General features: G+C 37.0%; 1 protein-coding gene across 5 annotated transcripts in view; it reads right to left on the minus strand.

Annotated features, from left to right (window-relative positions):
• pde2a (phosphodiesterase 2A) overlaps positions 1 to 16,206 on the minus strand; it is a 123,656-nt gene that overhangs the window by 33,511 nt on the left and 73,939 nt on the right. For all 5 annotated transcript variants that reach the window (XM_089121589.1, XM_089121593.1, XM_089121591.1 and 2 more), the window contains 4 exons: positions 11,905 to 11,994; positions 10,420 to 10,508; positions 1,426 to 1,535; positions 951 to 1,006 (listed from right to left, as the gene is read on the minus strand). In XM_089121589.1, coding sequence (XP_088977715.1) covers positions 951 to 1,006; positions 1,426 to 1,535; positions 10,420 to 10,508; positions 11,905 to 11,994 — 345 coding nt within the window. The remainder of the gene's footprint in view (positions 1 to 950; positions 1,007 to 1,425; positions 1,536 to 10,419; positions 10,509 to 11,904; positions 11,995 to 16,206) is intronic.

Raw genomic sequence — 16,206 nt, forward strand, 5'->3', positions numbered from 1 at the left:
TTAAATAATAAACTAAAACCGCCAGTAGGTGGCGACAATCAACTATTCTAAATGAGTGAGTCGTTGAATCATTCGTTCGTTCACTCAGTAACAAAGCAAGTGGCTGTATTTATGAACGAGTCATTGAATCGTTGACATTTGCTATATTGTCATTTGCATAATGCTATATTTATTTTATTCATTCAACACAAATATATGGAGTTTGACAGGAAATGTCTTGAGAAAAGGTGGAGAATTTGAAGCAAAAGCTGTGTTTATGTTCGAGTCATTGAATCGTTGACATTTAAAGCCGCAGGTTCGTCCACTAGCGAAACTCAGCTGTGTGTCGTTCTGCTGAGGCTTTAGTGGCACAATAGAGCAAAAAATACTAGGACATCATTTAATATTATCTCTTCGTTTAATATCTGCTGATATTTGGGGAAAATTACTTGCTTATATTTTGTGCAATTAAATGCTATATTTATATATTATTACTTACAATTTATTCATTCAACACACATGAGTTTGACACGAAATGTCTTGAGAAAAGGTGGAGAATTTGAAGCAAAAGCTGTGTTTTGATGGTGACGGGATGAATTTAGATTTACATTACGGTAACTAAACTCAGCTCAAATGAATGTTTCTCGTTTTGTTGTCCATCAGTAACCTGGTAAGCGCTAAACAATCCATAACTTCCTTCTTGCTCTGGTACAATCGGTCACAAACGATTCTTTTTGTCGCTGCAATAAAACTTCTCCTCGGCACTCAAAAATCTCATAAAATCATAGTTTTATTACTCAATTAGAAATAAACACTTTAATTGGACTAATGTCGCCTGTAAAGCTGCAACATTGGGCCACTCGTTAAAAATAACGAGCAATAATATATTTCCACACGCAAAAAAAACCCTGACATTGATTCGTCTAAACCCAGGATTCATAGAGAGAGAGAGAGAGAGAGAGAGAACTTACCAAAATCAGCGATATGACCTTGGCTTCTTCAAGGTCCACTAACGGTATGATGAGAACTAAAGAGAGAGAGTGCACACTTATTTCAGATTCATGTTTAAAACACACAAAAAAACACATTTACAGGAATGAATCTAAAGGGAAAGATACTGAGATGGATGTTAAATGTTAAAATAGTCAATTTACTGGCATTTACTCACACTCACACACACACACACACACACACACACAGTTTCTTTATGTTTGCTGTGTGAAGACTGCATTGTTACACTGGTAAAAATAGCACTACATAGCGATAGTCACCATGGGAACTAGAAAAGAGAAAGAAAGAAAGAAAGATCTGATGAAAGTGGGCTAAAAGTTCAACAGTGTAAATGAATATTTCTCACTTAAAACTTCTTACATTAACATTTCATTTCTCTGATTTAACGGTGCTGCGTGTAATCAGGTTAATTTGCTCACACACACACACACACACCTCGTTTATCAGGAGGCAGTGGTGTGGTCAGTGCGCTTCTGTGTTTCTCGTGTAGTTCTGATGGCGAGAGGCCGACACACACGAGTCTTTTCTGCTGGTTAACCGCGTCTCTGAAACACACACACAATAATGATCATCTCATCGCATGAATGAATAAACATTTAATTGCACAAAAGCAAAAAATCAGTTACCAAGTGAAATGAACACTATAATAACCCTGCACAAGCTGTTCTAACATTATAATGTGTGTGTGATTGTATTCTGTGTTCCTCTACATTCATCATGAAATACAGTGGAAGACAGATAATGTATCCCACAATGCAATGTTCACACACACCCTCACTGACCACGCTTTACTGCTTTACTTTACGCTTTAGTGCTTTACTGTACAGTGATTTACTGTAACGCTCCAGTGCTGTACTGTACAGTGATTTACTGTAACGCTCCAGTGCTGTACTGTACAGTGATTTACTGTAACGCTCCAGTGCTGTACTGTACAGTGATTTACTGTAACGCTCCAGTGTTGTCGCAGTGCTTTACTGTACAGTGATTTACTGTAACACTCCAGTGCTGTACTGTACAGTGATTTACTGTAACGCTCCAGTGTTGTCGCAGTGCTTTACTGTACAGTGATTTACTGTAACACTCCAGTGCTGTACTGTACAGTGATTTACTGTAACGCTCCAGTGTTGTCGCAGTGCTTTACTGTACAGTGATTTACTGTAACGCTCCAGTGCTGTACTGTACAGTGATTTACTGTAACGCTCCAGTGTTGTCGCAGTGCTTTACTGTACAGTGATTTACTGTAACACTCCAGTGCTGTACTGTACAGTGATTTACTGTAACGCTCCAGTGCTGTACTGTACAGTGATTTACTGTAACGCTCCAGTGTTGTCGCAGTGCTTTACTGTACAGTGATTTACTGTAACACTCCAGTGCTGTACTGTACAGTGATTTACTGTAACGCTCCAGTGTTGTCGCAGTGCTTTACTGTACAGTGATTTACTGTAACGCTCCAGTGCTGTACTGTACAGTGATTTACTGTAACGCTCCAGTGCAGTCGCAGTGATTTACTGTACAGTGATTTACTGTAACGCTCCAGTGCAGTCGCAGTGATTTACTGTACAGTGATTTACTGTAACGCTCCAGTGTTGTCGCAGTGCTTTACTGTACAGTGATTTACTGTAACACTCCAGTGCTGTACTGTACAGTGATTTACTGTAACGCTCCAGTGTTGTCGCAGTGCTTTACTGTACAGTGATTTACTGTAACGCTCCAGTGCTGTACTGTACAGTGATTTACTGTAACGCTCCAGTGCAGTCGCAGTGATTTACTGTACAGTGATTTACTGTAACGCTCCAGTGCAGTCGCAGTGATTTACTGTACAGTGATTTACTGTAACGCTCCAGTGTTGTCGCAGTGCTTTACTGTACAGTGATTTACTGTAACACTCCAGTGCTGTACTGTACAGTGATTTACTGTAACGCTCCAGTGTTGTCGCAGTGCTTTACTGTACAGTGATTTACTGTAACGCTCCAGTGTTGTCGCAGTGCTTTACTGTACAGTGATTTACTGTAACACTCCAGTGCGGTCGCAGTGCTTTACTGTACAGTGATTTACTGTAACGCTCCAGTGCGGTCGCAGTGCTTTACTGTACAGTGATTTACTGTAACGCTCCAGTGCTGTCGTAGTGCTTTACTGTACAGTGATTTACTGTAACACTCCAGTGCTTTACTGTGATTTACTGTACAGTGATTTACTGTAACGCTCCAGTGCTGTCGCAGTGCTTTACTGTACAGTGATTTACTGTAACACTCCAGTGCTTTACTGTGATTTACTGTACAGTGATTTACTGTAACGCTCCAGTGCGGTCGCAGTGCTTTACTGTACAGTGATTTACTGTAACGCTCCAGTGCTGTCGTAGTGCTTTACTGTACAGTGATTTACTGTAACACTCCAGTGCTTTACTGTGATTTACTGTACAGTGATTTACTGTAACACTCCAGTGCTGTCGCAGTGCGATGGTGTCTGATTCTCAACACGGACTCTGCAGGGAATTAAAGAAGGAATCAGTAAAAGAGGGAAAGTTTGATCTGTTCCACTTTAAAGGGCTTTAGGAAGAAAGCAAAGCACAGCTCCAGCTGACGGGTTTCCCATCATGCACTGCTTCTTTACAGCCTGAGCTATTCAGCTGCTGAAAACCAATTTGCACCCTGTCTCTCTCTCTGTGTGTGAGTGTGTGTGGGTGCGTGTGTCTCTTGCCTCTGGCCTCAACCTGAAGTGTGTGTTGAGAAGTTAAAGGTCCAGAAGTCTGATTACAGGCTGACCACTGCCGGACCCTTTTAAAAAGGTTTTACACTCAGTCTGTGTGTGTGTGTGTGTGTTTAGATCTTTGGCAAAGACATCAATTCCTAAAAGGTTGAAGAAACACACACTTTCTCATAGAATATCTTCGTTAAAATGAACATGAAACAACATGAAAAAACGCGTATGTTACGTTGTTGTGTGACGTATTAAAAGGGTTAAATTCATTAACTAAAACATTTACAAATATTAAAACTTAAGTATAAATATAAGATAAAAACATTAAGCAAATAATGTTTGCAATAAAGCAATACTTAAAACTATAAATGAAAATTAATAAACTAATAAACTTTAAAATATTTTATTTGAAATTAAAAATGATGGATAGATCCACTTTTATGATGGACAGATGCACTTTTATGATGGATAGATGCACTTTTATGATGGATAGATGAACTTTTATGATGGACAGATGCACTTTTATGATGGATAGATGCACTTTTATGATGGACAGATGCACTTTTATGATGGACAGATGAACTTTTATGATGGACAGATGCACTTTTATGATGGACAGATGCACTTTTATGATGGATAGATGCACTTTTATGATGGACAGATGCACTTTTATGATGGATAGATGCACTTTTATGATGGACAGATGCACTTTTATGATGGACAGATGCACTTTTATGATGGATAGATGCACTTTTATGATGGACAGATGCACTTTTATGATGGATAGATGCACTTTTATGATGGATAGATGCACTTTTATGATGGATAGATGCACTTTTATGATGGATATATGCACGTTTATGATGGACAGATGCACTTTTATGATGGATAGATGCACTTTTATGATGGATAGATGCACTTTTATGATGGATAGATGCACTTTTATGATGGACAGATGCACTTTTATGATGGACAGATGCACTTTTATGATGGATATATGCACTTTTATGATGGACAGATGCACTTTTATGATGGATACATGCACTTTTATGATGGATAGATGCACTTTTGCACTTTTATGATGTTTCACTTTTATTTTCATGCACTTTTATGATGGATACAGGCACTTTTATGATGGACAGATGCACTTTTATGATGGACAGATGCACTTTTATGATGGATAGATGCACTTTTATGATGGACAGATGCACTTTTATGATGGATAGATGCACTTTTATGATGGACAGATGCACTTTTATGATGGACAGATGCACTTTTATGATGGATACAGGCACTTTTATGATGGACAGATGCACTTTTATGATGGATAGATGCACTTTTATGATGGATAGATGCACTTTTATGATGGACAGATGCACTTTTATGATGGATAGATGCACTTTTATGATGGACAGATGCACTTTTAAGGACTTCAAAATAGAAACGCCCATTCAGTGCCATTATAAAGCTGGAAAGAGCCAGGACATTTTTTAATATAACTGTGATTGTGTTTGTCTGAAAGAAGGATAGGATGGTCATCTGTCTAGGATGGCTTGAGGGCGAGTAAATCATGGGGTAATTTTCATTTTTGGGTGAACTATCCCTTTAGGCCAAAGACTGATTGTTTCTCCTTCAGTATCGAATAGAGTTTCATACTGGACAGAGCAGTGTGTGTTTAACAATCTGTCATCACGTCTGTCCTCCTGCTCTGCAGTTTTCCAGACTTCCGGAACATTCTTCAGGAGAGAGAGACAGAGAGAGACTTCTAAAACCCTTTTAATTCTCACCATTATAGAGCTAATATACAAAACACACACAATGGGGAGGAATCAAACTAAACAAAACCCAAGGCTATCAAAAGTCTTATTATCATTACAATATGAGAATTAAAATGACAGGTAATAATAGATTATGATTGAATGTTTACGACCCTGTCCGCCAACCTCTATATGTTTAAATATGTATCTGTATCTCTGTTTTCTCTAGACATGTTCACTTCTGTATTGAAACGCTAATGCTAGATCTCTCCCTCGGCTTCGCCATCAGAGACAGGTGATAGTTATTCTCTATTCCACTTCACATGTCCAACTTTCTATTTGGGAAATGGCAACAGACCTCCGCTTTAAATTTAAAATGGTTGGAAAATCGTATTGAAATTCACAACCATAAGACAAAAACACATAGATGAATTTAAACTAGTGCTGGGTTTGTGTTTAAAGTTTGTGTTTAAATAATACATGTGTACATGTGATCCTTATATCAGATCATGTGACACTGAAGACTGGATTAATGATGATAAATTCAGCTTTGATCACAGCAATAAATTACACTTTTTTACATTATAACAATATTTCACTGTTTTTATTATACCGAACTGTAATTTCAGTCATCATCTGTTTATTGCTGAAAGTTATGCGGGAAAATCCGATATCTATCTTTAGAGACTATATAAGAAATAGCGTGACTGAGTTATGAGTGAATTACTGCTTTAATATCTGGCAACCCTCTCACCTGACATTAGATTCACCTTTCTGTCTGTCCTCTCTTTCATGTTTCTCTCTCTGGTTTCATGTAAATGTGTGTTTTCTCATGTTAATGGCTAATGAAAAAAAACCGGTGTTTCTGATAAATGGCTTTACTCTGAACACCTGCACACAACACACATCTAATGGCATTCAAATGCTCACGTCTCTATTATTCGGTGCTTCTCTTTTCTTTCTGTATGATCTCTCTCACACACACACACACACTGACCTGTCGCTCTGATCAGTGGGGGTTAAATGTGTTTTTCTTCTCTGAATGTTACTGCACACACACACACACACACACTACAATAACTACAATCAAAGGTGTCGCCTCGTTTCAATCGCATTATCATCACACCCATTTCAATGCCAAGTACACTAAGCCTGTGTGTGAGGTCTGAATAATGAGCAGATATTATAATTAATAAAATAAATCCCTGAATACACGTAGAGCTTCATTTCTACACTCTTATCTTTTAAATACTTTCTGCAGGGAATTAACACACAAACACACACTGAATAATGCAATTCCACACGTGTTCGTCACTCTCCTCCACACACAGATATGCTGAAGCGTGACAGACAGATTATCGGTGATATTTTCACAGCGTTACCATAGTAACGGACTACCGTCGCTGTTTATAATCTATAGATCGAGTTTCTGAATGACTCACTGCTGCGAGTCTCTGTGATTTACACAACCTCCTTCTTCAGGAGCCAAATCTGTGTACGGTTGAATATTTCTATGTTGAAATTAGCATCTTGATAGATGATATGTTGAAAGTAAAAATATACTGTAAATAAATTGGCGTAAGATTGGCTCTGAAACAATTTTTACTCAAATATTTACAAAGAAACTGAAGTGAAGATGAAACTTTGAAGTAAAAAGACTAGGGCTGGGAAACGATTAATCGCGATTAATCGCATCCAAAAAAAAAAGTTTGTGTTTACATGTGTGTAGTGTGTATAATTATTTTGTATATATAAATACACACGCATGCATGAAAAATGTGTTATTAATATATCAAATATTTATATTATATATATAATATAAATTGTGAATAAATATATATAAAGCATATACATGCAAATATTTCTTAAATGTTTACATGCATGTGTGTGTATTTATATATACAAAATAATTATACACACTGCACACACATATATTATGTAAACACAAACTTTTATTTTGGATGCGATTAATCGCCATTAATCGCGATTAATCGTTTCCCAGCCCTAAAAAGAAGACTAATTTTTTTTTTGTTGAAAAATGCAAACTAGAAAAAAATTGTTGTAGAATTTGAATTTTCAAATGAATAAATTAAGGCAGTCACTAACGATATTTCTGTAATCAAGGAATTGTTTGATTATTTTGGCGATTAATCGAGTAATAGGATATTTTTTGTGATTAAAAAAATAGACCTAAGCGAACAATAGCCTTTAAAATGACTTAAAATATATATATAATAATAAAGTACCAAAAGCAAGTAGTCATGTGGTCAACGCTGTTAATATACATAATGTACTGTAATAAACAGTGTATTATAACAGATAACACACAGCCAGCGTCCTGTGTGTTGTTCTTTACGGTAGAAATGCTACAGAACAAGGATGGATTGTATGCACATTACGACACAGCTTTTATTTTAACTTAATAATAATATAATAATAATATCATTTATTTTACAGGACAGTTTAAAGCTCATAACCATATTTTGTTGTTACTTGAAGTACTTAGAGTGCAGTGTTATCTTGCATCATGCAGTATTTGTCATTTTAAGAGTAAATGCCTATTTTATTTGTGTACATTTTAATCATTAACATTAAAAGCAACATTAAAAGCTCTTTTTACAACTAAAATAACAGTAAAGGGTAAAAAAAAACCTGAATTCCCAAAAATTAAAACGGAAAAAACGGAATTTGCAAAAATTAAAACGGAAAAAACGGAATTTGGGAAAAAATAAAACAGATTTTATAAGGCCCTAGAACATGTGGGCATGATAAAAATGAGATATGTTTTATTTTGAACTTGCAATCAAGAACGATTCCTAACCCTAACGTTACAAATCTGGTGAAACGTTCCCAGATGAACACTGTAAAGCACACATCTGCAGAGACTGAATTGAGCCACTCGGAGACGCTATATTAGAAAAGAAAATATATTATGATTTTTAAATGGTTTTAGTATATCGTGTCTCCCTAGAAAATGGTATAATAATGCGGTTTCTCGTACAGCCCTAGATTAAACACACACGTAAAATGAAGATTACACCACATCCGTGTCCAACTAGTGTGAAGATCATCTTCCTCATATTTACATCACATATTTACACATGAGAGCCACAGATAGAGTCAGTGAGCCACTGCAGGATCAAGTAGTATGTGTGTGTGTGTTTATGTGTGTGTGAGTTAGCGACTGCAAGCTCAAGTGTTGAAGACTGACGGATCACACGGATAATCCCGCAGTTTGGATGGGAATTGCTGAGAAGGTTGACGCTCGCCATGAGTGTGTGTGAGTGTTTGAGTGTGTGTGAGTGAGCGACTGCAAGCTCAAGTGTTGAAGACTGACTGATCACACGGATCTCTGAGAAGGTCAACGCTCCCTAGGAGTGTGTGTGTGTGTGTGTGTGTGTTTGTTTGTGAGTTGGTGTCTCACCATTCAGGTAAGCTAAGTAAATGTGTGTGTGTGTTTGTCGGTCTCGCTTTATTAAAGCTCCTGCGTGTCATTTCTGCGACCAGATCCGAAGGCAACAGCAAAAATAGCTTAATTTTTACATTCTCAATAGAAATGTGATGTTTTTATAAGCAGAACTGTCATGAAATGTCATTGCGTGGCCGTTTCGGTTTAATAATTTGCAGCTCTCTCTCTCTCTATATATATATATATATATGATGTAATGCTCAGCACTTTTAAACCGTCTGACACTCGGAACTGGTTTCCCCGGGCAACCAGGAATATAACTGTCAATCACTGCAAGCGGGCAATTAATTAGAGAGGGGGAGAAGTGGGCGGACCTAACTTCGGGGGTGGGGTGCTTTCGATTTGATTGACAACTTGACATCAGAACCATTAGCAGAAATGAAAAGATCCACGGTGAAGTGCAGAAGTGACTCTATTTCCAGAATTATGAGAAAAATGGAAGTATGCTAATATAAATATGAACTTACAATTGTAAGAAAAAAGTTTATTTTTATATTCCGTGGCGGAAACAAGCTTCCATAAGAATTTGAGCACACAAACACAAGAAACTGCTTTGACTTTTACAATATTATGAGGCACGGGAGCAGAGGTCAGAGGTCAGATGTGATTGGCGTGTGTGATCATTCAGACCATTCTGACATTTCTCACACAAGAGGAATCAGTGTGTTCATCAGGGGTGAGAGAGATACTACCACAACATCTGAACATCTCTTCAGAACAACCATATAAGACTGACACAAAACACCCAGTGTCACACACACACACACACACACACACACACACACACACACACACACACACACACACACAAATCATCCTCAAATGCACCTCCAAACTTGCTGTGTATTTTGTACTTACATATTTTATCTTGTCTATTGTGTTCATAAAAATGTTTAAAAAGTTTAAATTATAACATAATTATATATTATATACTGTACAAGTCATAATTATGAGATAAAAAGTCAGAATTGACGTGTCATAATTTAAATTATCATCTATAATTGTAAATTAACATGTCATAATTTCTACATTTTAAGTCACAATTGTTGCTTTTTAAGCCATAATTTAAATTTAGTATGTCATACTATCAACTGTCCGACTTTTTAATCTTAAATATCAATTTAGTTTTTCATAATTCTGACTTTTTATATCATAATTTCGACTTTTGTTCAAAAATAATATTGAGTTTTAACGTCATAACTTTGAATTTTTGCATCTCATAATTATGATTTAGTTTTTATTAATTGAAATAAAAACATTAACTGAAATTATTTTAAATTATTATCAAATTAACAACTTAAGAAACTAATCAGACATATTTTAAAAACAAAATGACAGCAAAATTAGAAAGAAAAAAATAAAAATAATAACAAAAATTATACAACTATGACTAGTTTTCTGTAATTCAATGCCAACGTAAAATATAGTGCTATAAATGTACATTAAAAATAAAAAAGTTACAAAAAGTCACCGCCATAGGTGAGCAGCAGAAGCCCCGCCCCTTACCTGAGCTTCCCCTCCATCGGCACCTCATGGGGCGGATCTTCACAGCGCAGCCGAGACTCCTCCTCCAACAGGTACACGAACACACACTCCTGCACACACACACACACAGAGTCAGGGGAAGTTTTGGACATGATTGGGCTTTAAACCCCTCTGGCTGCATGAAGTGATGCTCTATATCCGGCTCTTCAGGACTTCATTCCCAGTTTGACTTTAACATGCTGGCTAAGCCATCCCATCATCACAAAGGAAAGTCTAACACTGTTAAAAGAAGAAAAAACTTACTGCCTTAAACTTTTAAGCACAATCAACTTGGATGAAAATAAATCATTAAAAATGTGACGTTATGACATATTAAATCATAATTGTGAGATACAAATTTGAAATTAGGACCGTCATAACTGAGATAAAAAGTCAAAATTATGACAGTCATAACTATTAGATAAAAAGTTGAAATGATATACTGTAACAACATGATGAGATCATACTAAATCATAATTATATGAGATACAAATTCGAAATGATGATACTAAAGCCAAAATTAAATTAAAATTCATAATTGTGAGATAAAAACTCATACTTTCAGCTTCATAAGTGTGACTTTTTAAGGTCATATATCAATTTAGTATTTCATAATATTTTTTTTCAAAGTCAAATTTCGAATTTCAACTTTGTATGCCATAATGACTTTTAATTTATAATAATTTAGTCTCATAATTTCCGCTTTTGTGTATTTTTGTGTGTGGACGAGATGGGCTTCCGTACTGTAAGTACGAAACCGAATCGCAGAATGAAATGAGTGTGTGTGAGAGAAATGCTGTCATCTGTTTGAAGTGTCCTTTGAGTGTGTGTGTATCGCCGTTGGAAAAGAATCAATAAAAGGAATAGCACTCAGATATGACTGCGTCTGTGTGTGTGTGTGTGTGTGTGTTTTCTCGGCACTCCCAGCAAAAGCCCTCGTGAGACTGCTGCAAATGCAACATCAATAAACCCTACAGGAGAATCTATTTCCCTGAGAACACACTCAGAATGATGATGAAGATCGCAGCCCAGACCTCTGAAGCTGAATCGGAATGAGTTTTGACCCTCCTGTCTCACTGTACACACACACTGAACATCTACACACACACACCGGACATCTAAATCTGATCAGATGATCATGGGCTCTGCTCGTATTTCAGAAATCACATTTTAAGATCTTTTTGAAGACCTGCACAAATAAAATCAATACTGTATGAATGAGGCGTACAGGATTAAACCGTAAAACGACCAAATAAACACTTTAAAGTTTAAATACAGTTTGCACTGTTCCCGTAATAAAAGCTGATGATTACTGTATTTGAGGACCGGAGAAGAGCGTTTTACTCAACAGTTGTTCAGATGTTGCATGTAGTCATCTTTTTAATGTGAAATTTTCATATTTTATTTTTGTGAAAGAAATGAATTATTAAAAATGGATTGTGTGTGTGTGTGTGTGTGTTACCGCACCACGTTTGGCAGGACGACTCTGAGCACATCTTTGATGGTCGTCTGAAGGCTGCTGACATCAACAATGGAGGCCAACTGCAGCAATGCATCCTGGGAAAATAAAACACAGACACGCAGAAAAAATAAATCGTTTATACCATCTGCGCCGCATTTGAAAGGTCAAAGGTTAATGAATCGTCTGGAAATACAGCTATGATGAGTTTAACCCCAAGCCTCTGGAAATGTCACAGCATTACGGAAATGAATGTTCTCGTTTCCCACTCTCTCACTTTGATGGTTCTGGAGCGCATCTCTCTATGAAGCTTTTTTCGGGGTTTGACCTTTGACCTCCAGCACACTGACCTCGTCAGCACGGCTCATTAGCGCATCCGCATAAGAGAAATCCATAAAGAGAAGACCCATTAATTTGCGACGAGAGCGAGACACACTGGGCCCTATTTTAACGATCTGAAACGCAAGTGTCGACGGGATAAACGGCGGGATAAACGACTCTTGCGCTCGACGCCAATCTAAAAGGGGTTGGTCTGAAGTGGCTTCATATATTCATAGGTGTGGTTTGGGCGTAACGGGAAATAAACCAATCAGAGCGTCATATCACATTCCCTTTAAGAGCGTGATGAACGCCGAGCGCTTGTTCCGTGGAGCAATACTATTATAACGGCGTCGGCGCATTTACCAGACGCGCTTCAGCATCGGTCCACAGCCGAGGAGATCCATGTTCTCATCAGGCCCGTAAAAGAAAGAGAAGGGACATCGCGGATAGGACAAACACACCTAAATTAGCTTTGGTTAAACATGCATATAATAATCTGGGTAAATGTTAGGGGTGTAACGATACACAAAACTGACGGTTCGGTTTTCCCACGGTTTTGACGTCTCGGTTCGATTCGGTTTAGAAAGCTAAAATGGCTTTTTTTTGCCAATACCAACAGTGGTTTGATGAAAAAAATGGTCTTTGTCTTTAAATTAATTCAATTACAATTAAACATTTCACAAGGATTAAAAAAAAATCTGCTATGCAGTGAACTATATAGGGAGCCGCACATTACTATAACATTAAAGGTTGTAGCCTAGCCCTAGACTTTTAACCTAAATTCAGATGGTATTTATTTTTTAGATATAACAATCAAAACACAACACATTGTATGAAAACATGTAAGCTGAACATAAGAAAGTTTTTGCATTAACTTGTGTTTTTACTCTAATTTGGTAGCTATTGAAATAAAATATTTACACAGCTGTCATTTTCATGAAAGATATTTTAAACACACATTAAATAATCAAGATATCATTAACAGGTTAAGTAAAACATAATAGAGCATTTATGTAGTGCAAGAGTTCATTTATAGGAAGTTGTGGACACTGAATCACTTGCCTGCTGAGGTAAATATAATGCTAGTGACAAGCTATGCCGTTTTATTGACGTCTTTCCGCTGCTGAAACACGGATTGAGCGATTACACGAGTTATGATGCCTTTCAGTAAGTATACTGTATCTTTCAACATACCTTCAGATGTCTTTTCTGTCACTGAGGAAAAGATGATCGCGTTTATTCGCGCGCCGCGCTGCCGCTTGAAATGACGAGCCTAGTTAGCCTACAGCGATCTATCACGTCACATCAAAGAGCGCCAAAACGCCATTTATTGTTTGAATTTCGTGATCAAATAGACAGAATTTGAAAGATTACACCTTGCTTATTATCGAAAGGAACAAAACACGGAGCTTGTTATTTGGTGTTAATGGTGGTTAGGCTACAAAACCGAGCTCATTGTGTACTGTACATAACATAGACATATACACTAGACCTCACCTTGGGTACGGCAGTTCATTAGAACGAATGCGTCAATAGAGCCGCCATCTTGAAACAGGGGAGCCCCTCCACTTTAATGCATCAGCGTCAATGTAGTAGACACAGGTCTAACGCAAATAAATCATAAATCATCATGAATGCGATTTTTCTTGTTTTTTTGTTTTTTTTCCAACGGTCAGACATGTATATTTGTCATTGATTCCAGAAAGAAAAAAAAAATGTAATTTTTTTTTTTAAACATTCTAGTTCAGATTTCATCCGTGAACTTCATACGCTGCACAAAAGTCCGCCACCATCAATGGCGGCGGTTTTGACGCATGCTTAGAACCCCCAGGTGAGGTCTAGTGTATATGTCTATGTGTACATAAGACATGAGGTCCATTGAGCCGGGCTGGGCGGGGCCGGGGTAGCAGGGGGCGGGGCGTGTTCGGTACGCAATGACAGTATTGCGATTCGAATCGTGAGTTCAGTATCGCGGTTTTTCGGTTCGAACATCGTTACACCCCTAGTAAATGTGTAAGCTTTATGCCTATTTTTCCCATCGCCATGGTCCATGGACACAACAATGATTTCCCTCGTGTTTTCATATTTTGATGTGGATGAAGAGGCGAACACACTCTTTAAATGAATCTCTCCATCTCTGAACTGATGAAAGGAAAACTACACTCAACCAATTAGTATTTTGTGTGTATGTGTGTAATATGTGTGTGTGGTGTTGGCCTTACTACAACTGGGTTTTATAGATAATAACAAATAATGATCATCAATTATGTTAAGATTAGGCCTATTCCAAAAAAAAGAAAATGAGTTTAAACTCAACATCAAAATCTCAATTAATAGGACAAAAAATATGTTTGGAAGAAGAGGTGAAGAGATTTCAGATATAGGTGCAACTCTCCCTCTCTCTCTCACACACACACACACACACACACACACACACTCGAGCTGAAGCAGAGACGCCCTGCAGTTTCTCTCTCTTGTTGGATCATCATTTACGGAAGCAGAGATCATTCCCACAGCGCTGATCCCACTTTCAATTCTCTGAAGAGGGAACAGCAGAGAGCTTTGAAAAACACACAAACACACGCTTACCCTGTTTATCACGATGATGCAGAACATAATAACAAGAAATTAAATTAAACAATATTTATAAATTTTTTAAGTCATTTATTTTATTTAAAGCAACAACAATGTTTTTATGGTTTAAGATTACTTTCAGGTAACTATAATTAGCCAGACTGTTTTTTTGTAGATAATTACAAATAATTATCGGCAATTATCTTCAGACCGTTCAAAAGAACGAAAATGGGTTTGCATTCAACATCAAAATCTTAATTATAGCAGAAAAAAAATGTTTACAAGAAGAAGAGGTGATTTTCAGATGCAGGTGCAACTCTCTACCTCTCTCTCTACCTCTCTCTCTCTCACACACACACACACACACACACACACACACATACTCTCTCTCTCTCTCTCTCTCTCTCTACCCCTCTCTCTACCTCTCTCTACCTCTCTCTCTCACACACACACACACTCTCTCTCTACCTCTCTCTCTCTCTCTCTCTCTCTCTCTTTCTCTCTCTCTACCTCTCTCTCTCTCTCTCTCTCTCTCTCTCTCTCTCTATTGAATTTAATTTAATTCAGAAGGATTTCTTGGCATGACGAAAATATTAATTTTGAACATTATTTCAGAAATTATCAGAATTTCAGATTTTTTTTTAGAAAATTATAGAATATTATCAGAAAATTATTTAGAAACATGAACATTTAGTGAGGTTTATGTACATACAATAATAATAATAAAACTAATTATATATATATATATATAGTATACAAAAATTTACAAAAATGAGTGCAGATTCACAATGCAACACACACTCAGTGTAAATAGTCTTCATTTTCGTGTGTGTGTGTGTGTGTGAGAGAAAAACAGAGAGACACGTGTATATAATGTTCAATTTCTAAGTTCTGTTGTTTCATGATTTCTGTATTAGAATCTTTTTTAATTGAATCAAAAATAATAACAAAATAAATAGGGAACAATAATAAATAAGATTATAATACAGAAATCATGCAACAACAGAACTTAGAACTTGAACATTATATGCACGTGTCTCTCTGTTTCTCTCTCACACACACTCGAAGATGAAGCCTATTTACACTAATAATGCTGCTGTATAAGCTGTGCTGAGTGTGTGTGTGTTGCATTGTGAATCTGCACTCATTGTTGTAATGCAGCAAAAATGCAGCGGCACGTGAAATGAAATGGAGCTTGTGTGTCTGCAACCGTCGTGTTCATGTACTTCAGCCAACACTACAGTGTGTTCATGCACTGGTGAATTTTTAGATTAGAGGGTTGTTTCAGGCTTATAAAAAGAACATTGCACGTTTTATTGCATCTGTTTGTGACAGTAGATTCATTAAAAGCTGCTATCTACATCAACATTTATTTAAGCACATTTAAAAACAACACAAGTTGGCCAAAGTGTTGC

This window comes from Pimephales promelas, chromosome 16, assembly GCF_988280905.1.
Source record: "Pimephales promelas chromosome 16, fPimPro1.hap1.1, whole genome shotgun sequence".
In the NCBI taxonomy this organism is placed as follows: Eukaryota; Metazoa; Chordata; class Actinopteri; order Cypriniformes; family Leuciscidae; genus Pimephales; species Pimephales promelas.